At 55.4% G+C, this 23,214-nt stretch overlaps 6 protein-coding genes across 6 annotated transcripts, besides 1 other annotated feature; 2 read left to right on the forward strand and 4 right to left on the reverse strand.

Annotated features, from left to right (window-relative positions):
• Positions 1-722: 722 nt before the first annotated feature.
• CPAR01_08187 (uncharacterized protein) lies at positions 723-1,076 on the reverse strand (the record flags this gene model as incomplete). The annotated part of the gene is made up of 1 exon (XM_060492456.1): positions 723-1,076. The coding sequence occupies one exon, from the start codon at positions 1,074-1,076 to the stop codon at positions 723-725; it is 354 nt and encodes a 117-aa protein (XP_060348826.1).
• Positions 1,077-7,102: 6,026 nt separating this feature from the next.
• Positions 7,103-7,171: a sequence feature (Short protein (CPAR01_08188, KAK1538075.1) was converted to a misc_feature.).
• A 1,531-nt stretch (positions 7,172-8,702) lies between these two features.
• On the forward strand, positions 8,703-10,760 carry CPAR01_08189 (uncharacterized protein; the record flags this gene model as incomplete). The annotated part of the gene is made up of 2 exons (XM_060492457.1): positions 8,703-9,227; positions 9,276-10,760. The coding sequence occupies 2 exons, from the start codon at positions 8,703-8,705 to the stop codon at positions 10,758-10,760; spliced, it is 2,010 nt and encodes a 669-aa protein (XP_060348827.1).
• A 287-nt stretch (positions 10,761-11,047) lies between these two features.
• Positions 11,048-13,260, reverse strand: CPAR01_08190 (uncharacterized protein; the record flags this gene model as incomplete). Its single annotated transcript, XM_060492458.1, has 4 exons — positions 11,048-12,453; positions 12,501-12,578; positions 12,626-12,962; positions 13,012-13,260. The coding sequence occupies 4 exons, from the start codon at positions 13,258-13,260 to the stop codon at positions 11,048-11,050; spliced, it is 2,070 nt and encodes a 689-aa protein (XP_060348828.1).
• A 2,475-nt stretch (positions 13,261-15,735) lies between these two features.
• CPAR01_08191 (protein phosphatase 2A regulatory B subunit) lies at positions 15,736-18,100 on the forward strand (the record flags this gene model as incomplete). Its single annotated transcript, XM_060492459.1, has 6 exons — positions 15,736-15,759; positions 15,833-16,183; positions 16,243-17,199; positions 17,246-17,544; positions 17,592-17,919; positions 18,050-18,100. The coding sequence occupies 6 exons, from the start codon at positions 15,736-15,738 to the stop codon at positions 18,098-18,100; spliced, it is 2,010 nt and encodes a 669-aa protein (XP_060348829.1).
• A 729-nt stretch (positions 18,101-18,829) lies between these two features.
• CPAR01_08192 (uncharacterized protein) lies at positions 18,830-20,747 on the reverse strand (the record flags this gene model as incomplete). Its single annotated transcript, XM_060492460.1, has 2 exons — positions 18,830-20,485; positions 20,598-20,747. 2 exons carry the CDS (start codon positions 20,745-20,747, stop codon positions 18,830-18,832), a joined length of 1,806 nt encoding a protein of 601 aa, XP_060348830.1.
• Positions 20,748-21,414: 667 nt separating this feature from the next.
• On the reverse strand, positions 21,415-21,972 carry CPAR01_08193 (uncharacterized protein; the record flags this gene model as incomplete). Its single annotated transcript, XM_060492461.1, has 4 exons — positions 21,415-21,731; positions 21,785-21,810; positions 21,885-21,898; positions 21,964-21,972. 4 exons carry the CDS (start codon positions 21,970-21,972, stop codon positions 21,415-21,417), a joined length of 366 nt encoding a protein of 121 aa, XP_060348831.1.
• Positions 21,973-23,214: the final 1,242 nt, after the last annotated feature.

The raw sequence follows: 23,214 nt of genomic DNA on the forward strand, positions 1-23,214 counted from the left end.
TGGGAATGGTAGTAATGTTTGTTTTTGGCAGCGTGGATTACCTTACCTGGATATGTCTAGGATTGAGGAGGGTGTGTGTGTGCTCTCTGCATGGAGGAGTATGTGGGATGATGATAGTCTTGACGACGATGACTGGGGAAGGATATTGATATCCCGGATGTTTGCCGAGCATCCTGGGGAAGGACGACGAGAAGGCGGGTTTGATATCTGATGCTTGTAGATGCCTGCAGATGCTTGATGGGTGTGTGTGGTTGTCTGTTCTTTTTGGTTTGGGGGCTCCAGTGAGTGAGACTTTTGGTTTTCAGATATCAGGTTCCGTTTGTCTGCCTACGGGCATGTGAGGTCTCTGAGGAGGATCAGCGAGTGGCACTAGGATTTGCGAATCTTGATGATGTGAGCCAGCCGTTACGCGCGTATTAGACTTGTCTGTCTGGGGATCAACCTTGTGTCTTTTGTGGCGTGTGTGTCCCTTTCGAGTCAGACAGGCGTGAGATCAGAACGGGGAGAACATGACAAGCAGAGAGGCGAGGCACGCGTTAGACGATCAGGCGGTTGATGGCGCCATCTAGGTTGGACATTGTAAGAGAGAGACAGAGACCCAGATCCGTCACGCCCCAACGGCCGAGAGATGGATAGACTAGAGAAGGCTCGGAGGTAAGAATACGCAGAGACGGAGTGGGATGCTGTACTCCATGTGGATGTGTATGTGTGTGAGATGTCGGCTAGGGGGCATGTTCACCGGTATGGGGATACGTTGTGGAGCAATGGGGAGCTTGTGTGGGTATTTGGGAAACTGTGGGAACGGTGGACAGCTTTTCTTGGGGTTTGCGATAGGGAGTTTCGTCCTTGTTGGAAGTATGCTTAGCAGAGTGCAGTCTGCTCTTCGCCGGGTAATCTTGTGTCTCTCCCTGGTGTTTTGACTCGAGTGGTCTCAGCGGACTTCTGGTTGATGCTCGAGGAGGGGAAGAGCCCGCTGCATGGAGCTGGGGGGCGCGCAGTCGGTCCAAAATGGAGATCATGGACGAGGTTTCCCGTGCGTTGGGCCTTTGGAGAACTCGGCTGGCAAGACGTGACATGATGTCTGATAGTTGAGGATCGAAGATGGGGATGGTGGATCACGGTGCTCCATGAGCTCGCGTGGGAGGCCGTTGAACGCATGGCTCTTTGGTACGTTTTCATTCTTAGTCTGCAAGATGCTAGAGGGACGTGGTCCGAGATAGAGAGGGGTTTCTGCCCAGATCGATACACACCCGTCTATCCTCGTCCTCTCCGCCTGGGAGTCCCCATGCTTTGTGGCATAATGGCGTAGCTTGAGGAAACGCGCATGTGAAATGAGCCAGCCGAGGTGGCTCAGCAATGCTACTGCAGACATTATCTGGATACTCACCAAAAGTTCGCGTATCTATCTGTCTTTACAGTTTATCTAGCTTTTCCCTTGGAGATGTCGACATTGATCCGTAGCGTTGGGGCCCGCATTCGAGGCAACAGAGGGGGACATTAGGGAGGAATAGACTCGGGCGATCAATGTATTCGGTGCGCTTAATCTTGCGTTTTCCTACCTTACGTTGATAGCCGGATACGCCAAGGTTTTCTGACATCCCAAATGCCGTTGCCGAGCGATATTGACGAGATGCGGAGGAGATGAGCTGTCGCATAGCATGTTTGGGTCTGCTGTGTACTTGTGGCCCTGTGGGAGATGAGATGCCATGGTTCATGGGTGTCTATACAGATGAACTCGCGGTCCAACTCTGTGGGCGGCGGGCTTCCAAAAAACAAGGACCGGGACGGCGGAACCGGAGGGTTTTCCATCACTTCCCCCCAAGATGATGTGGTATGATCGCGGTGGGCTCAGTGGGAAAGGCTGTGGGATCGTTGGTGAAGCATGTAGATTGCGACCTTGAGGGCATTGTGTCCTCTTCGCCGTTATGGATGGGCCCATGGGTATGTCTGCTCGCGTGTCTGACTTTGTGGCAGAGAGTACTGCTCCCAGCCTCATCCTCGTGGTTCTAGCACTGGGAGTATTGTGGCAAGCTACCGTTTTGCGTTTGCCCATTGTGGATTTTCTTCTGAAGCATCTCTGGCCGCGCGGCTGGTGTAGACATGTTGCTGCCGGGTGCTGTATACCTGGAGTGTGGTTTCGCTAAGATATCGCGGTCATGGCACCTTCGGCCGTTATCCTGATGGGAATAGCTTCCGATCGAAATCCGGCGTATGGCCCGGCGGCCGACCGGGTTTGATTTTCATGTCCAATTGTCTCAGCAACACGTCTCGAGGGCATCAGCGGACAATGAGGCCAAGAGTGCACAATGTCTGAGGGTACGGCAACACACAATCCAACGCGCAAGTTTGCCTACGTAAGTTGACGCGTTGGCGTGTTTCGTTTGAGCGACGACGAGTAGGGGAGATTAAACGGAGTCTTGTGTAGATGGAGGTCTCTACTCCCCCATCGGCAACGAGTCTAGCGGGGATGAGGGATCATGGGGAGGTTAGGGAAGCGGACTATGGCTGGGATCATGGGTTGAGGATTTTTTGGGTGATGCTCGGTTCGATGGCCTGCTGTGGTTACGCTCATCGACGGGATGTGGAGCCCACGATGTTGGAGGAGGGGCGGATGTTGGCGTGTAAGAGTGATACCGGGGGTGTGGAACGTGGATTCGTCTTTTGGCGAGAAGAAAAAAGGGGGATAAGTTTGAGAGTTATTAATGTCTTGAAGACTTTCTTTGGGTCAACGGTCGACGATGTGGGTTTTCGGAGCATTTTTTGATGACGGTTGGGATTGGACTCGGGGGCTTTGATTGATGAAGTGTGGCTAACGGAATAAGAATATCGACGGGCGTTTAGGTTTGATGAGAAGATCAGAGGGTGTTCATGTAGGCTGGATGGGGGTCAATGGGTCATTGAGTTTTGGGATAGTTGGGGTTTATCAAAAAAGACCAGGCTAGTTCGTCCCTGAAACTGTTGGTTTGGATATTGCAAAAAGAAGGGTCATGTTTGCTTTTTGGATCGGATGGCAGAAGTTTGTCCTCGGAGTATTTTTACTTTCTTCTTTTAGAAAGGGGGCGGAAGGCGAAAAAGAAAGATCCTAGACCTGGTCTAGACCTCGAGCAGCAGAGTTGGATCCTTGCGGGAGTTGTGAGATGGAAGCGAGAGGGATGACTCGGATGGACTGATGATGTGCTGACTCGAATGGGATCTTTTGTTCATGTTGCAATAGCCGGACTGGTATGGTGAAGGTTTGTCGATTTTTGGACTTTGCTTTTTGGGGAACTCGACGCGAAGTATGTGAAAGGTGACGGATCGAGCGGTGCCGATCGAGATACATTGTTTGCTCGTCGATATAGACACTCCGTCGGAATAAACCAGCTCAAGGTGGGATTAGAGAGTTTCATGGTGGACTTCACGTCATGGTGGAACTCTGACTTGTCTGCGATGAATTGAGTCGAGCTGCGTTGGTGTAAGGCAGTCTGGAAAGAAGACATGCTTGCATACTCATGTGTGATATTGATGGCTTGGAAGCAGTCGGTGCCTGGGTTGCCTTTTGGGTCGAGGAAGATGGAGAAGACAACAGGAGAGCTTCGATGTCTAATTTCCTGGCTTGCCCAGAGTCAACCTGTGACTGTATGGATTGCTCGACTTGTTGCTGGTTTTTTCAAAGCTGTAGTCTCTAGATGTTAATCATGAAGTCTCTGAAGGGATGCCTCTGTCACATTCAATACGCGTTGCTGCGGCTCTTTGTGTCACGGGTGCTGAGTTGGAGCATGTCCCATATCGAACAACCTGGAGCACTTCTGTAGACTTGCCCTTGTAGATATGGCCCAACTTGAATATGTACACTCTTTCAGATGGTCTTGTCCACTAAAAGAGGTTGACTGAGATACCCAGCTGTTGTATCAGATCCTAAGCGAGAGCAGCGAGAGGTACCATTGTCAGCGAGACTCTGCGCATCTGTATCACATAGCCAATTTATAGCTACCAACCTTGATCTGGGCTTTTGGAGTTGAAAGACGAGATGTGATCAGTCTGTGATCGAAGTACTCTTGCTTAAAGAAGCCGTCGCGGCCAGATGGTAGAACTTACAAGTCCTGACGAATGACAAACGCAGAGAGTCTGTTTCGAACATGTGGCAGAAACCACGTCTTTGAAGCAGTGGTGTTTATACTCAGCCCAGCCATGTTGCGGTAGTAGTCAACATCGAAGCAACGTATTCGGTCGAGATGCCGATTGTGCTGGCTGAAGCCCTAAACAATTTCTTGAACCCAGAGTCCCTCGCTGTATACCATTACTACCAGTTTCGAAGGGTTGCTGACGCAGCGGCAGTTCATCTCGTGGGAGTATCTTCTCTGCAGCAGCCAGGACTCGACTCGGGGCCGTTTTGATATCTTTGGTTCCAGCGCTTTATCTGCTAAATGCTTCTTTCGAATCGAACAGAAGTCGCCAACTTTTGATCGATGTGCGGCTGAAAGCCTACCGCGTCTGTCTGCAAGTGCCTGCGAGGCGGAGCTCTAGTGTCTGCCTTTGTGAGATCGATGAATGGCTTCTTGGCACTCCCTAGGCAGGCGCATGAGAAGTTGCTTCGCACTCCCTAGATCCCTTTAATACGTATACCTTGTTGAATACTAGGCGAAGAAGGGAGACTTCCAGATGCCTAGGGAGATGAAGCTGACAATCATTAGTTCTCCACCTTCAGCCTCTTCCTGACCACTTTCTCCTTTCCTTGACGACTTCTTCAACAATCAGTCATGATGGCAGGTGTCAATCCCATAACCACGGACGTACTGTAGAGGGTAGAGGCCCTGACGTTGTTTTCAGCTTCAGCACTGCACAAGGCACGTTGACTTCCCTGGCATGGTCGATGTTTGGTTTAGAATATAGATGTGACGATGTGGTCATGCTCTCTAAATAGGCAACTCCTTGGTGACCAGCCATTCGCTATGTACTCCGAGTCCAGTACAGTCAATAATTATAGTCTCGAGACTGTCTTAGTATGTGAAGAAGTGTCACAGATCAGGCTGTTATGCCCTGGGTCTGGGCTGAGGACACTCACCTGTGGTGGTGATCAGCTAACGACAAGTCGCGGGCTAGAGATAGAAGCGCGAGAAACTCGATTGCGGTCTGTCCAGTAAGCTAGGGAATGTACCATGTGACTTAGACTTCTAGAAGGTATGCAAACGGTAGGAAAGATAAATCCATGCTATGAATGCAGCCTCCCGATCCAGTCTCCAGATATCTCAGAGGCCACTACCTGCGGCAGTGGTCGCCCGAGGGCAACGTAGTGCTCGGTCAAGTTTCCAAATCCAATCTGAACATCACCATCGCAATGACTACTAGATCTCTTTGAGTGCCTTGGGCAATTGAGTTGCTCTGGCGGTGTGTTCGATGACAGCTAACTGTCACTCTCTGTCCAAGTCAAAGCCAAAGTTGCGGATCTTCGAAGACTCCCGTTCAACTCTTCACGACTTCGAGCACTGGAGCTCTCTCAACACGGCTGTAAATCAAGATTGGAGACCAGCCTACACAGTCGTTTGGACGAAGCGGCCAACTTTGATACCACGAACGGGAATTGATCTGACTTCTGCGTTGAACTTTCCGTACTGACACCCACCCCTATGTCCAAGGTGACGGTGAAATGACTACTGGCCTAGCACAGAGATCCTCGGACATTGACCAGCTGTGTAGATATCCCAGGCAGTTCTGTTAATATTTAGCGGACAGATAGCTGCTCACCAAATTTGCCTTTCCAGATAAACCGGAGTGAAAGGGGCTCGTAGGCATATGCGAAGACCGTTGTTCATCCCTCGCCAAATACGTGTACGGAGGCGACTCAACTCGCATCTCAATGGTCAACTAACTTCAAGACCTGCCTATCGTTCTGTATGGAGTTGCCTGCGCGAGCGTCAAGTTGACAACGACGTCGATCTGACTAAAGCCGTTCAGGTGTCAGGCTATAAGGGTGGGAGTGGGGAAACTCTGATGACAGTAGACATAGCATGAAACTTAATCTCTATCATCACACGCTCAAGAGCCCAAGAACTAGCACATGAAAGATATAAATTCAATTTATGGCTTCTAGGACCGCTTGTCAAAGGTTCGGAGTATAAGGAAGCCTGGAGGTTGACGATGCTGGGACTCTGCCGAAGGAGACTATCCACTCACTATCCTCTCGATGATATCCGTTCCTCATCGTTATGCCCATGTATCAAGAACGCCGCCAGATCGCCCTGGTTAGGTGCCTGGGCGTACATGACCAACTTCAGAGAGAGAACAGTCACCCACCCTTCTGACATCTACGGATAACTCCAGAGATATCAACAAAGCGCACCTAATTCTAACCATCGCTAGCATGCGAATGATTTACCACAAAAACAGTTCTCACTCGTAGACCTCTACGTTCAAACACGGAATCTCTTTACCTTCATAGCCTACTTCGTACATGATTTTTCGGTTCGTTTTCGTCTCTGCGGCGGAACACTCCGTAGGCTCATCATTGCCGCATTCGTTATGAATTCCTCGGCAGATACTGGAGCTCGCCCGTCGTTAAACACTCGCAATAACTCGTTAGTTGTCATGATATTTAGTCAAGCAGAGTCCGAGATCCATAACCAGGTAGGAATAACTCGCGCTCTGGCGCCTCTGGCTCGTTCTTGAGCCACTTCAGGGTCTTGAGAATCGTCTAGGTGCTGTATAGTTCCACCTGGAAGATTAGACACAATTCGGGTACGCCCTGCCCTTGAAGTTGTCCTTGTGAGTTTGCGATGTTCTTTGACTTGACTGGCCCCTTTTGCAATACGAAAATAGTCCCGTATAGCTTTAGGAGAGTTTACGATCAACTACACATACGAGTGCACTCTCTTTAGATTTCAAAGAGCTAGTTGCGATTTACGCAACTGCGGTTGCGGTGAGTTGACGATGGAAGGTGGGATCAATCCGAACACAGGCTTCTATACGATGCTTCGATTCGCGGGAATTAATAAGTTCAACTCAAAAATTACTGCCCTACATCTAAAATCTACGTAAATTTATCTTTACGTTACCCCGTCTCCCCCTTCTCAACATGAAGTTCACCACCGTCCTCTTCGCTCTTGGCGTCTTCGGCATCTAGTCGATGGAGCTCATCAGCGAAGACCCGCTGTGTAAGTACGAGAAGCTCAGCGTCGAGACCTGGTACAACTGAAACGACGCCAACAGCGGCAGCGACCCTTACAAGGACTCGGACTGCGACTTGCCCTGCGCGCGGGCGGGGAGAAACGAGGGGGCAAAGTTCAAGCACGTTAGCAAAAACGGGGGTGGCGACAGATGCGCCCTGCAGTGCTATCTTAAGTGAAGTGTGAGAAAATCAATGCCTGGAGAGCATGGGAGATCAAGCTGATGGGAGTGGACGAGCAGAAGGGAGGCGAGCAAAAGGGACTTGAACTTGGGAAAGACGATTGTATATGGCATTGGGAGGCGTTTGGACCGTTGGTTGTTGATAGACCCCATGACGGGGAAATAGTAACTCAAGTTCAATGAGCCGAGTATCGAGGCTTTCATAACTAAGTCTCATCTTGCGAGCCTCCCATTATCTGGTAGCCGGAGGGCCGACAAAGCCCGGACCGGATGCGGCAGTCGTTGGGACCGAGTAAAGTGGACCATGCCGGGCCGTTGCGGATACCGTTACCCGGCTAAGACGGCACTTGCCTGAGGCCTCCTCTACCAGAAGCATGCAGTGGCGGCCAGACACGGCTCAGCGCCCTCAGCCACACGGGCATAGGACTGCGGCCTCAAGAGTACAAGCCCGCCACTGCGCGAGCGTTGTTCCCGGGTGCTGCACCCTTCCAACGTTGAGTCTTACAACTTCTCTGCATATCTTTCGCCCCCCCTCTTAGCGTCAACGAAGAGACAATGCAACTCGGTCTTGAATTGGGTAGTCCCTCGGAGCCGACCATTTTTGCCATCCCAACTCTGATGAAGAGTCACTGTAGTTGCTGGGATGGTGTGTCTCTGTTTTGTGAAGATCTAGATCCCATGAGTCACATGCGACCTCGATAGGTATCTCTCTGCAAGTCACCATCCTGGTGAGTCCAGGCAACGCGGCACCTGCAAGTGCAACCTAGGAATGCAAACAGATTTCTTTCACTGCCTGCCGCGAGCGAGGATCGTTTCTCGTCTTCTAGGCTAGACCAATCGATTCCCATCCCGAGCCTGACAGGCTGACGGTAATTGGAGCTGCTGATGACGTTGACGTACACTCCCCCACACTCTTCTCTTTCGTTGCACTCGAACCAGTAGTCACCAGGCTAGAGCTGCTGCAACGGTTCAATCACAGAGCCGCAAATCTCTTTAGTTCTTCTCATGGCAGAGGCCGTAGATTCATTCGCCACTCCAGGCAACTCTGCTGACCTCGGATTCCGATTTAGTCGGACTTCCAGAGTCGACTACAAGGCTACAGTGGCGCGTACTCTTAGTTGGTCTATTATGCATAGTCCTTTTCTCTTGGATTGTATCTGACATTAAGCACAAAGGCAAGGCAACGATCGCCTAACCAAGTACGCGGCTTATTCAAGTCCGGTTGCCTCAACTGAGTCTTATTTCAACCCACAATTCACTGCTTCTGCCTTTTGGACCTAGTTCTGGGTATCTACTGCACAGTATATAAACAAGCAGGCGTCTGCATCTACCTTGTCGTTCCCTGATCCATCGCCACCAAGATGATAGACTTAGGCAAGATGGACTTCTCAACCCTCTTCAAGGGCAACCTGACCGCCATGGCGGAGAACATGACGGGCGGCCGGGGAGGCTACGGCGCGGGCAACAGCAACAAGATGATGGAGTCCCTGCTGCCAATGCTGGGCGGGCAGTTCAACCCCGTCGTGCGCTCCCTGATGCTCCTGTACCAGATGATCGGCTCCAACCTGGGCATCGACCCGACGCTGATCCTGACGCTCGCGGGCTTCTTCTGGGCCGCGAACCGCGTCGTCCGCCAGGCCTACGGCGCCGTCTTCCGCCTGATCCAGGATAACTTCATGAGCTCCATCCACGTCTCGAGCACCGACGAGATTTACACGCACATGATGAAGTGGCTGGCGCTCCAGCCGCTGATGGCGAGCTCTCGCTCCCTGACGGCCGAGACAGTCAGCAAGACGGCGTGGGAGGAGGAGGAGGAGCTCGAGGCCCTGCAGACGAGGACGATTGCCGGGAGCGGGAGCGGCGCGACTGAGTTTCTCAACTTTTCCAACCAAGAAGCCAAAGCTGTAAGTCTGTCTTTACACAATGTCTGATACGTAACTAACACTGAGTAGCCCCCGCGATACGTCCCCGCCGTCGGCGTCCACGGCTTCTGGTACAAGAAGCGCTACTTCCGCCTCCACCGCAAACAGCAGTCCGTCTTCGACGGCGAGTCCAACTACGGCACCTTCCGCAAGGAAGAGGACCTCATCGTCTCGTGCTTCGGCCGCAACCCGGAACCCATCAAGGAGCTCCTCCGCTTCGTCAAAGAGTTCTACTACCAGGACCACTACGCGCGCACGACCATCAAGCGGCCCAGCCCGGCGCCGATGCGCCGCTACGGAGGGCGGTATAACTGGAGCCAGGTCGCCAACCGGCCCGTCCGCCCCATGCGCACCGTCGTGCTCGACCCGCGGCAAAAGGCGCAGGTCATGGCCGACATGAACGAGTATCTCCACCCGGCGACGCCGCGGTGGTACGCGAACCGCGGGATTCCGCTGCGGCGGGGGTATTTGTTTTACGGACCTCCCGGGACGGGCAAGACTTCGTTGTCGTTTGCGCTCGCTGGCGTGTTTGGGCTCGATATCTTTGTGATTTCGCTGCTGGAGCCGACGTTGACGGAGGAGGATCTGGGGACGCTGTTTAATTCGCTGCCGCGTCGGTGCGTGGTGCTGCTGGAGGATATCGACACCGCGGGCCTCGCTCGCGTCGAAGACGAGACGGAGACTGACGCCGCTGGTGGTGGTGCTCCCAACGGCACCAAAGACGGCGACTCCAAACCCAACCGCAACAACTCCAAGGACAACACCAAGGACGAAAGCAGCAAAAAGACCTCTTCGACAACGAACAAAGACGACTGGAAAGTCTCGGACCTCGCCCGCGCCCTGAAAAAGGAATCCAAGGACGACAAAAAGGGCATCTCCCTCTCGGGCCTCCTCAACGCCATCGACGGCGTCGCGTCCCAAGAAGGCCGCATCCTCGTCATGACGACCAACAAGCCCGAATCCCTCGACGAGGCCCTGATTCGCCCCGGACGCGTCGACCTGCAGGTCGGCTTCACCAACGCCACGCCCGCGCAGGCGACGGAGCTGTTCCAGCGCATGTACGAGGCCGACGGCGCGAGCCCGGCCAAGAGGGTCGACGGGCACGTTGCGCCGCCGACGAACCCCGCGCCGCCCATTGTGATGAATGGGAACGGGAGCGCTTCCGGTTCTTCTTCGTCGTCATCTCCGTCGACGCCTTTGCCTCTGCAGTCTTCCTTCGCCTCTCCAACAGAGAAAGTCTCCTCTCCATCGCCATCGTCACCAGAGACGGACGCAGCGGCAGCACAAGCAGCAGAGAAGAACAAGCGCCACGAATTCGACGGCGAGGAGCTGGGACGCATCGCCGACCAGTTTGGCGCCCTGATCCCCGACGGCCTCTTCAGCCCGGCCGAGATCCAGGGGTTCCTGCTGAAGCGGAAAAAGGATCCCCGACGGGCGCTGCGGGAGACGGCGGCGTGGGTGGAGGGGATGCGGCAGCAGAAGGAGAACAAGACCAAGGTGCTCAGGGTGCAGTGAGGGTCTCTCTCTGTGTCCATCTCGCCAACTTCTCCCTTCGCGATGTCTCTGACATATACGCTTTTGTGCGGTTATTGCCGCGTCTTAGCATTTCTCCTATTTGTAAAGTCTGGGGGCAGACCACGGAATACGGTAGCATAAGAGACGGGCATGGGATATATATCCGAGGGACCTAGTTTGTAAACAGAGCATAATGCGAACCTTACGCCAGTGATTCTCTGCTTCCACTTTGAGCTGCATTACTGTGATGACCCCTAGGTTGAGGATTCCGGCATACCCCTGTTACATCAAGGCAGGACTTCCGAGGGATACGCCGCATCCACGTCCGTCTCACCTCCCTGATCGTCTGCGAAGCGAACTCCACGCCGCTCGGGAAAAATGGTCTCCTCCATAAGACGCTCATCGTACTCAATATATCCCTCATCGTCATCGTACCCGTAGCCGTCTCCATCATCCTCATCGCCGTACTCCTCCTCTAGCCCCTCTTCTTCCTCTTCCTCCTCCTCCATGCCCTCATCAAGACCAGGCACGGGTGCAAAAACCCGCCTCTTGGGCTCGTAATCGTCATCATTGAGGTAGTCAACGTCGTCCTCGCTTTCGTCCTCGTCAGTGTCTTCGGCACCAGAGTCCTCTTTACGAGCAGCCTTGCGCCCCGCGGCGGCGGCGGCAGCAACGCCCCGCGGCCCGTTAGACTTAGTGACGCGGTACGCGGTGCCCTTGCGCTTCTTCTTGGGTTCCTTGAACCGGCGGCCGTACAGCACACGCTTCTCGGCGTCGGTGAGCTCGAGGTCCGGCAGCGGCACGTGAACGCTCGAGGAGCCCGGCGGCGGCGTCGTGTCGCGCACATCGTAGATGCCGGCAAAGTCGTCGTCCGTGAGCTTGCGCCCAAACTGGATCGCAATCATCTTGGTCTTCATGATGCCCTTGACCTTGGCCCACGTGCCCTGGTGGTACCAGCCACTATTGTAGATGTCCACCTCGGGACGCTGCGGTGCCGTTGCAAAGATGTTTGCAATCAGGGGATCCGTTATGTCGCAAATCTGCCAAACCTTGCCGTCGGTCCAGTACGACTTGCCGTCAAAGACGTGGGACTCGTGGTTGTCGCCCTGGGGCTGGCGCTGCTCGGTGCGCAGGCTGCGGATAGCATGCCATGTCTCACCAATGTGCCCAGCCTGGAGCTTGCGCATGTTGAAGATCATCGTCTGGTACGTCCTGAAGGAGGGATCGGTGCGCGGGTCGACGCCATACTTGATGATGGCATCGCGCCAGGGCCCGCCACGGAACTGGTAGCCGACGTAGCCGACGCAGCGCTTCATGACGTTGGCGTTGCGGACAACGGACCCAAGTTTGTTCATCAGGGACCGGCGCGTCCAAATGGGCCGCTCCTCCATCGCCTCCAGCATGCGGGCTATGCAGTACGTGACCTCCTCGTCAGAGCCGTCGTACGGTGTTTGCGGGCCTGCCGGAATGGGATACTGGTCTGCTTTGAGGAAGTAGCCGATGAGAGTCGGCAGCTGGGTGTTGATGAGCTGCGCCTGGCCTGTCTGGTCGAGCTCAGTGCGGACATAGGGGTTTTGGGAGTAGTTGTAGATGAAGGGAAGCGTCATTGGCGTCCACACGGGCGGCGGCACAATGTCGACGTTGGGCCCCTTGTCGACGCCGTCAATGAACTTGAAGTCCCTCATCTTGGTGACTGTGGCGAGTTAGATGCCATTCGGCCAGCGCTCGGACTCAACTTACTATCGCCAGGCATGACCTGGTTCATGAACCTCGAAATGAAGGGAGACTGCTCGAGGCCCCAGTGGAAATCCGCCATGCCTGTCTCTTGTCAGTTGACGTAGATGAGTGGATGAGAATGTCCTCACCTCTGAAGCGGTGGGTGTGCTTGATGACGCCGACGGCTTCCACGCTGTACCTGTCGACGTTGTCTCGCATTTTCCGCCGCAGAAGCTTTGGATTGTCCAGCCTCGACCTGGAGTAAATGGGCTCGGCTCCTGGGCTGGCCCTGGGCACATCGCGCATTTCGACTTCACCTTCCCACGGCCCATCCGACCCTCTCTTCCTTTTCCTGCCGGTCCGCTTCGGGACCGTGACCTTCAAGACCACATTGTGGCTCGTAGCGCTGTGAGACATGATGGGTCTGCGGAAAGGGCTCTCTGGGTTGAGATAGAATGGGATTGTGTTGCGCTCACTGTCGAGGATCTGGCCTGGCGTCAGTATCGGATAGAGACTATGACGCCGCGATACACACATTTTGGAAAGACGAGACGTTGCCAAAAGCCTTTTCTGTGCGATCCAAGTTCATGACAATCATGGGAATTTCGACGGCGCCCATGGTCCTCTTGGGGATCGGGAACCGGGGCGCCGAGTTGCTGTCTTTGGGTGGTGATGGGCCATGGTCTTTTGAGATATCGTCCTTATTAACACCTTCGACGCCCTCGACGGCCTCGATGCCTTCTTTCGCCGTTCCATCATTGACTGGTTCGACCTGGGTGTCCATAGCGACGGCTTATTGTTGGTTTCTATCGACACACTTGGTTCGAGATTTAGTGGTGGTCAGTCGGGGCCAGATGATTGGCTGCTTCTGACTTGAAGCCGTGGAAGCGCGTGTAATGGAAGATGTCTCAGCGGGAGCGCTTGGCGAGACTGAAATCCAGGCCGAAGGCCGTTTTGGTCACCCCGTGGCTGGCACTGGAATTGTGATGCCGTCCCGAGCGACCGTGATGGATTTGATGCACGGTGCGAAGTGTAGCCCGTTCCGAATGGTCACTGCATTTCAGCGGGTGCTCTGGGCCGTATGGAGTCCCTGCACTGTACAGCTCGCGCAACGGTAGGCGCGATGGAATCGACAAAAATTGTCGCGAAGTTTCCTCTCTGCCACACAGTAGGTAGGTAGATCCAGTGTGGCATCACCGAAGACATCAGATGAATCTCGCCTCAGACACGGATTAAGGACGTAAAAGACACGCGACGATTCTCCCATCAGGAATCCCCATCAACTCTATTTACAGCGATGCAGAGTCTCACAGGAATGGAGACAGACGTTTTCGCGTTTCAGATGCCTCAGCTGGCCCTTTTTTTCGTCCAATGTTGACCACTTGGAGAGTTGTTCCCGAAGAACTGGGCGACGGTGGTTTCTGAGGCAGCTTGGGCCCGTGGTGATGCGATGATGCCCACATGGCGCGGGATGCGTCCCAAGGAGAGGTCCCTGCAAGGGCTAGCAGGTGACTTGCAGCAGCAGCAGGAGCAGCAGCAGTGCCGGATCGTAGAGTGATGCCATCACAGTATGTCAGAGTGAAATGACACGGATCAAACGGAATGGGGACCCTTTTCTTCAGTTTCGCAGCGTGGCTTGGCAGTGTGCTGTCATGGCCTCTGTGTGCATTGTGATGTATTTGTGTGGAGATGGTCTGTGGGGGCCAAAGGGGTGCAGTGGTGCAGTGACCCGACCCGGACCCGTCAAAATGCTCCGGAATAACACTATGCCCGTCAGGAGAGATTGAGCTCCAGGGTCCAGCTTCCATCCCGCCAATCACAGCTGCCAAAGTGCAAGAAGCAATGACCCCAGCTGTCCAACCAGACGAGGGCAACTTATCTTACCTAATCCCTGAATGATCCGTGCTCAGCCACCAGTCCGTGGCAGTCGGTGACAGTTGTCATTCACGGGAGGTACTAAAGTCCCTTTACTCCATCCGTTCTGCACAGCACCTGCGCCTGCACGCCTGCCGCTGTTGGCCTGCTAGGTACTTCGTGGTGCCCTGTTGTGATCCTCGCAGCGACTGTACAGACTGACCTGAGGTGCGTTTCCAGTTCAACAGCCCAAAACCCACCTGTGGTGCGGCGTGCCCACCCAATTCCTGCGCAGTAGGTGCGATTGCAGTCTGTCCAGTTGGGTTGATGATGCAGGCGAGGAGCACCAGACCACACCTTCCACTGCCCACTGCCACTGCCACTGCCATTGCCTCGACCTCCACTCGTCAACCTCATCCGTCCCCTCTTACAACAACAGCACCCATATGCCGACTGCGTGCCTCTCTGGAATCCCAATGCGCATCTTCAACACCACTTCTCCTTCTTCCAAACCCATTCTGTCATTGACCGACTGTCGAACTTGCCTTATCTGAACCTTTCTTATCCAACCCCCAACTCCCGCGTCAACAGCGCCTCCTACTGTCAACAGTGTCAACAGTGTTGAGGCCTGTTCCTGGCTGGCTGCCGCCGCACCACTGGGGCCGTCTCCAGCTGTCCAGACTCCCAAAGCACCGCTCTCTCTACCTTAATATTTGCACCGCTGCTAGCACGTTAGGGGAGGTCGGCTTTCTGGTCCCGCGTCGTCGTCTCACACTTCACACCTGGGCCCCGCAAACAACTTCAGCTTTACCGACGATCCAGAGATTCCACCCCCCATCTACCTTCAACCTCTCGCGTCTGGCTCTCTTCTTTCGCTGCCCGATCGCCCATACCTTTTTTCTTCATCTGCCAACCTTTGATGCGTCGTTACCTTGTCGCAACTCACCCGCCAATTCTCGACTCTAGCTTCCACCCCCTGCTCTTCGCATCCAGAAGCGACGCTTTCCTGACAACCCAACCCTAGCACTCGCCGAGCAACAGCGACAGCGACAAGCGACAGCAACGCACTCCTTTCATCACGTTGACATCGATCTGCCGACGTGCTGGCTACCGCCTGAACACCCACCGCGCCCACGCATAGCCCTTCATTCTACTGCGCAGCTCGCCGTCCGGGCCGTCTACCAATCCGCCCGCATCGCCTGCCCACATTCGACGACACCCGGCCGATATTGAACCCCCTGCAGCAGCAGCACCACCTGCACCTCGACCGTCCGCCCTGCGCTCCTCCATATCCCGAATCGTTGTTGGACCTGCGTCCATTGCGGTTTACAGTCTCTAGTTGCAGCTTTCGAGTCGGCGAGTCTGTCGCCCCACGGAGAGAGGGAACACTACAGTGACGTCCACAATGAAGCGCTTCAGCCAGAGGGTGGTGAGTTGTCTCCGTTCATACCCGTTGCCCCTGAAGCCCAATCCCGCTGCTGAACACGATATTGACAACCCAGCATGCTCAGCTCTCGCGCGGCAAAGACCCCAATAAGCCTAAGAAGAACAAGGACGCCAAAGATGGCACCGCATCCCCCGGCGGTGCTGGCTCAGGCAGAGATGCCAACCAGTCACCCAACCCGACGCCCTCGTCCTCCACCACGAACCTCGCCGATGCCCGCAACAAGCCCCTGCCTCCTAACAACGCCGGCGGAGAGCACGGCACCGCGAACCAGCCCTCTCCATTGAGCAACCAGCAAGGTGCCGACCGCTTCAGCTCTGCGGGTGCTGCCCAAGGTGCTAACGGGGCAGGTTCTCCAGGCCGTCATGGAACTTTGCCGCCTACTGTCATCATCAGCCCCAGTGCTCCGGTAAGCTTGTGGCCTTCGTCCTGTTCATGATACTCTTGATCCCTGACACTTTCTCCCAGCACGTCCCACCTCCCGGTGCCGCAGAGACCATGCCGCACGATCTCGCGCCCCCCAAGGCCGGCACCAAGTCGCTCATGTTCGATCGCCTCCACCAGACTCCCAAGGACGTCCCCGAGGGTCTCAGGACACCCAAGCGACAGCACTCTTCACGATTCGACATCTCTGCTCACCGCGAGCTCGAGAAGCTCCCCGGCTTCCACGAGGTGCCCCCTAACCGCCGCCAGGAGCTGTTTATGCAAAAGATTGACCAGTGCAACGTCATCTTTGACTTTAACGATGCCAGCGGTGACATGAAGTCCAAGGAGATCAAGCGATTGGCGCTCCACGAGCTGCTCGACTACGTTGCTAACAACCGCCAAGTCATTACGGAACCCATGTACCCCAGAGTCGTCGAGATGTTCGCCAAGAACCTCTTCCGCCCTATTCCCCCGCCGATGAACCCCCAGGGCGAAGCGTTCGATCCCGAGGAAGACGAGCCCGTCCTGGAGGTTGCATGGCCCCATATCCAGGTCGTCTACGAGTTCTTCCTCCGATTCATCGAGAGCCAAGACTTCAATACCAACATTGCCAAAGCCTACATTGACCACAGCTTCGTCCTCCAGCTGCTGGAGCTCTTCGACTCCGAGGACCCGCGCGAGAGGGACTTCCTCAAGACGACCCTGCACCGAATCTACGGCAAATTCCTCAACCTCCGCTCCTTTATCCGCCGCTCCATCAACAACGTCTTTTTCCAGTTCACATACGAAACGGAACGATTCAACGGTATCGCCGAGCTTTTGGAGATTCTGGGTTCCATTATCAACGGATTCGCCCTGCCGCTGAAGGAGGAGCACAAGACCTTCTTGACAAGGGTGCTGATACCATTGCACAAAGTCAAGAGTCTGAGCATGTACCACCCGCAGCTGGCATACTGCATTGTCCAGTTCCTCGAAAAGGACGCGTCGCTGACGGAAGAGGTGAGTCGTCTTGTGTTTCTGTCGGTGACTGAGCTAACGTGTACAGGTCGTGCTCGGCCTCTTGCGATACTGGCCCAAGGTCAACAGCACAAAAGAGGTTATGTTCCTTAACGAGGTCGAAGACATCTTCGAAGTTATGGATCCAGCCGAATTTGCCAAGGTCCAGGAGCCTCTGTTCCACCAGCTCGCCAAGTCTGTAGCCAGCCCTCACTTCCAGGTCGCAGAGCGAGCGCTCTACTTTTGGAACAACGAGTACTTTTGCAACCTGGTCAGCGACAACGTCGAGATTATCCTGCCCATCATGTTTGCGCCGCTCTATGAGAATTCAAAGGGCCACTGGAACCGGTGAGTACGGACGCTCCCTATACTCGAGACCCGCTAACCTCTGACAGCACCATCCACGGCATGGTGTACAACGCCATGAAGCTGTTCATGGAGATTAACCCCCAACTATTCGATGACTGCTCTCACGACTACACCGAGCAACAGAACAGCGCCGCGGCCAGAGAAGCCTTGCGCGAGAGGAAATGGGCTTCCATCACAGATCAGGCCGAGCAAAGACGATCAGCAAACGGCGCACCGACCGCGGGTAGAGCCCACGCTGGATCCCTTTCCCGCGTCGACGAGGTTGACGGCACCGAAGACAACCAGAAGCGTCTAGATTCTCTTAATCTGCAGGATGGAGATCGCAGGGATCGTCGGCAAGAGCAACAAGACTCGGTATGATCAGCCCACACCATGATTTACGCTTGTCCCTTGCTCATGTTTGGCGTGCCTTTGCGCTGCCTTCTGTTCGACTTATTGCGTGCCCCACGCCCCACTGGACGATGATTAACATGTCCGATTCTAGGACGCGGAAGAGAACGGCGAAGTCAAGGCCGAGGCGGACGAGGAGTCATGACGGGGGACCGACATCACTGAATGACATGCCTTCAACCGGTTGAGGGGAGACTTTTTAAAAGGGGAAACTCATGCATGAGTTGTATGCTGGAGGGAATGATTCAGAGGATCACCCAGGAAACGACTTTGGTGCGGAGAGGAAAGAAAGGTTTCCGTGCGCTAGGGATGGGGCCTCGCAGCCCCCGGAAACATAACTTAATTTTCATGATGTCACTTCTTTTGTTTTCTCTTTTTTTTTTTCGCGTGGAATACAGACTCGACTCGAGATCGAGTTGCCCCCGCCCGCCGTTTTTGGGGTGACAGAGATTTGGTGTGAGGGGGTTGCGAAAAGAAAAACGTTGTGTTAGGAGCGTTGGGAGAAAGGGGACGGAAAGCACAAGAAGGCGTGGATGGACGAGAAAGATGGGATTGGCGTACAAAGGACGCAATTCAGGGAGGGAAGACGATGATTTTCCTCTTCTTCTGCGCGAGCTTTATTGCTCCGCGAGGAATTGAGGGAATCGCGATGGTTCTTTTACCTCCTTGGTTTCTGTCTTGGACGATGAATGAGTACTGGCGTGTGATTCCGCCACAATTCTAGACTTGGGTAACAAAAAACGGCTTACGCAGAACTATTTTGAGAGTTTGCTCGCGGTGGCACCGTGTTCATGTTTGATGGCGTGTATTTGTTTTGGTTGCTAATCTACAGATTCTTCTTCTCTCCGATCTCCTCTTTGATCTCAAGACGACCTCACCACCCGCCTCTGCCGCGATCAGAGCCTCCGCCTCGTCTCCCGCGTCCACGGTACCCGCCGCCATTGCCTCGTCCGTACTGCTGATAATTATTATACTGCTGCTGCTGCTGTGGAGGAGGAGGAGGAGCTGCCCACCCGCCCATGTGCGGTGGCGGAACCCCTGGGCCCGGCGGCGGAGGAGCCCAGCCGTGTGAGGGAGGGGGGCCGCCCAGGTGAGGCGGTGGTGGTGGCGGCGGCGGCCATTGGCCCTGATAGCCTTGCGGAGGCGGTGGCGGCGGAGGGAAGTGGCCGAACCCGCCTGCCGCCTGTGGTAGTGGCGGGGGGTACGGCGGGAAGGCTTGGACTTGTGAGGAGTTGTAGCTTGAGGGAGGGGGCGGCGGCGGCGGCTGCTGTTGCTGTCCCCAGCCGGCGGTGTGACTTCCCGTCCCAAAGTCTGGGGGGTTGTGGTGGCGATTGCGGTCGGATGGTGGTAGTGGTGACCTGCTGGCATTGCCGCGGCCCCTATCTCTATCTCGGTCTCTTGCTGAGCTACGATCGCGCGACGTTGATCTTGATCTGTACCGAGCACGCGACCTCGACCTAGATCTTGATCTCGACCTAGACCTGCTGTAGTCTCTCGAATCGTAGCGGTTGCCACGCGCAGGGCTGCGCCGACGATCCCGGCTCCGACTGCGACTACGGCTAGGCGTCCGCGAGTCCGGCGATACTCTGCGTCGTTTCAAGGCCGGCGGAGAGTCGCTCCTGCTGGATCTGCTACGGAACGAGCTTCGAGAATGGCTCCTGGAGTCGGACCGCCCACGGCCGCGATCGGTTGCCCCCCCTTTCGTCTTCTTCCTCCGCTGCTTCATCTTCTCGCAGAACCTGCGGGACCACCCGTAGTACGTCTCCCCGTCGACGACCTCGCCCGTGATCTCGTCGAGAACGACCCGCTCACCCATCTCGCTGAGGCCTGTGTGCTGCTGCTGCTGATCATCTCGCGGGGCCACGCCTGGGTTGTAGAGTCTTTCGACGTCCGCGAGCAAGTCCTTTACCGCCTTGGCGAGGGCCTTGTCCGCGGGTCCTGGGGCGAGCTGCAGCGGCTTGATCATGTCTGGGTTCATGGCCTTTGTCGAGTTGGGCGTGAGATGCGGCAGCCAATTTGCGGCTGGGAGGTCGAACCAGGGCGTGTTGGGGTCGCCATGGATCGAGGGAATCATGTAGGGCGCGTCTTTGGCGGGCTTCGAGCCGAGATTCGACCCCGTCTGGCCCTGTTCTCCCTTTGCTACCTTGCCGCCGTAGGGAGCTTCTTTGATGGTCTCGCGGAGGTCGTCGATGACGGTCGCCGAAAAGTACTTTTGCTTTTCCCACAGGGCCAGCAGATCCTCGAGCTTCTTTGCCTGTTTGGGGCACTTTGGAAACTTGGCAGCGCCGTGGAGTAGGGGCGTCAGGCTGGCCTCTAGGGCGGTCGCGAAGCGCGCATCCCGATCGCGCACGGCGACGTGGTAGAGAACGTCGTTGATGAGGTAGAGAATGTGCAGACGCTTCCTTCGCGTCGAGGGCTTCGTCTTGCCATCATCGGGAAACGAATTGGAGAGGGCGGCCAGGTATTTGCCGACGGCGCTGACGCGCGCCGGCGAGGGGACCAGGTTCTTGAGAATCCAGCGCTTGCATTTCTAGAGGCGGCGGGAGTTTAGTCGACCTTGCAACCACAGGAGCGCACACAGAGATGTGTAGAGATAGAGAGAGAACAGCGGCAATAGTAGAGGCCGCTGGAGGGCGTCAAACCTGAACGTTGGCCGGCGAGCACTGGTGTATCGCGTCGTGGAGGAGGGCGTGAAAGCTCTCGATCTCGGGCCTGGTGAGCGAGACGGGTTCTTTGCGGAAGAGGATGGCGCTGAAGGAGGCCTTGGCTATCGCTAGCTCAGGGTTCGCCATTGTGACCCGGTCGCATGCCTGCTGGGTGGATTAGATCTGGGAGAGTAGGCGTTGGGCAAAGAGGTGAGGTTGAAGTGGGATGTCGAGGTCGAGCTAGAGCTGGAGCAAAAGGACGTGCCGCCACAAGCTGCAACGGCCGCGACAGCTGGGTGCTTAGGGCCAAAGTGGCTTAGCTCGGATTGAGGCTGGAGGTCGGAATTGGGGGTTTCTGCGGCATCTTCCGGAAGGACCCATCTGCCCAGTGCGAACAGCGGCCTGTGTCTTAGCGGTTTGCGCCGATCGGCCCTCGTGCTTGAAGTCGACAAAGATTGAGGTATTGGCCTTGAGGCAATTGACATGCTTTGCCGATACAGAACGACCAATCGTAGGCTAATGGTAGAGACTCGTTGATTGATGGAGGCACTGATGTCGAGAGTGGTGCATTGCGTGGGTTCACCAACGGAGACGAAGCATGCTCCAGGTGTAATGAATCATTGACACGCTCCCAAATCAGATACTGCTTTTCAAGTCACCAACGCGAAGCCCGACAAACGCAAGAAATAGGGCGCAGAAAATTGGTCATCGTTTCTTCGTGTCGTCCTCAATGATACAATGTACAGCCAGAACCGGCCGAGCAAACAATTATACTACACGAGCTCTGGGTCCATCCACCGCCTTGGTCCAGTGACTATGAGAACCGATCCCCCTTTGGACTCTTGAACGGCGTACTACTTTCGTATTTGCTCTTCTCCGTCACTCTCTGCGCTTCGGTCGCCGGTGCGTGGCGGGTCGGGGCGGGATCGGAGCTGGACTCCTGGCTAGGGGAGCCGGCGGTATCGGTGCGCGCAGCCCCGGCCATGGCGGACGCGGAGCCGGGCTGGGAGGGAACGTTGTCGCCGTACTCAAGAGACTGGACCATCGCCTTCTTCTGGCGCTGCTCCTCGAAGCGGGCGGCACGATCGGCGTTGATGCTCTGCTTGGCAAAGTAGTAGGCAGCTCCGCCGGCTGACACGGGGGTTGGTTAGCTACGCGACGCAAAAGGGCTCAGGACAACATACCTGCGCAGAGGGAGCCCCATCCGAGCCTGCGAGACGAAAGAGTGTCAGTGTTGTTGATTGATGAGAGCGGTTTGCGACCAGGGCGACGAGTCAAGCCTACCAGAATGATTTGACCTAGGATTAGGCTTGATGTCAGCCAAGAACTTGAAACCATGTGCGACGGCCGGGGAGGAACTTACGGTGTTCATGTTTGCGGTGGAACGTGAGGGTTTGAGGAATTGGACAGATCGGTTTTGCTGCAATGGAGAGAGCTGTGTTGTTTGGTCTGAACAACCAAAGAAAGAAAGAAAAAATGTAGCCCTGTCGGCTCGCTCAAAGGACGATTGGGAACCCGGTCGATCGGAGCGCAAGCTGCCACTGAGCAACGAGGACGCACTGTAGAAAGTGGGATGGTCTGATGATGGAGCTCGAGAATCCCCGATGGCTTGGCCTTTTGCACCGTGCACGCAAGCTGTGGACCCCGAAAGATGAAAGAGGTTAGCCACACTTCCGTCACCCAACTGACAGATCGAAAGTAAGTAGTGCAACTATGTTGCAGCCAGGCTGAAAAATCTCTAAATAGCCTAGAGACCAAAGTTGTACCTTGTATCTGATGGTGGTTGAAACAACTCTCTACCAGAACGGAGAATCCAGGGTTGAGGAGCGGCCGAGATGCTTCAATCCAAAGTGCCAGCTATGGCTAGAAGCTGAGGTAAGCAGGTACGTAGTCTCAGACCCCAGGCACGGGCCAGGTGCGCCGGACTCAACGATCGCTGTGCTGTGCGTGCCTGCCACGCCTGCGAGGGACGTTCTGCGTAGTTTACAGGGGTGCCTTCAGCCTGTGAACTCGCCTAATTACGGAACGACTAGTGTCCAACCTTGAAGTTCCTCAGGAACCAAGGCGGCAAGGCCAACGGCGGCGGCCCTGGTCTCATCGTCTCCCCAGCCGCGAGGTACATCTGTCAAAGTACCTACCTTACCTTGTGGCTGAGGGCCTCCGTAATCCGCATCTCGAATTCTCGACAAAGTACTCCGTATTGAGCTCGCCCAGTCCCGCAACTGGGCTCTCAACCCTGGGCCCAACTGGTGAGGCTGACGCTTGCTTGGCAGGGTCATATGTCATTACGGGGACTGCTAAACCCAGACGGGCCATAATGCTGCGGCGGGACAGGCACGACGGCACGTCGCAGCGCAAGTCGTAATTGACGGCAGTGTTTGGATGGCGAGTCCCCTCAAACCTTACGTACATCCCACCACGTACCGTTCCCCCTCACTGTCTTCTGTGTGTCTGTCTGTCAGTGTCGGTTACCACCCACCCTCTCTACCTTACCTTGAGGTACAACGCTGTTGCGTGCACGGCGCCGCAAAGCACTACTGCGGCCTACGTGCCTAGCATACGTTTCCCTTTTTCCTCCCCTCCCCTTCCCTGCCGTGCCTACCCACCTGCCCGC

This window comes from Colletotrichum paranaense (assembly GCF_030867605.1).
Source record: "Colletotrichum paranaense strain IMI 384185 chromosome Unknown Scaffold_6.1, whole genome shotgun sequence".
Taxonomy (NCBI): domain Eukaryota; kingdom Fungi; phylum Ascomycota; class Sordariomycetes; order Glomerellales; family Glomerellaceae; genus Colletotrichum; species Colletotrichum paranaense.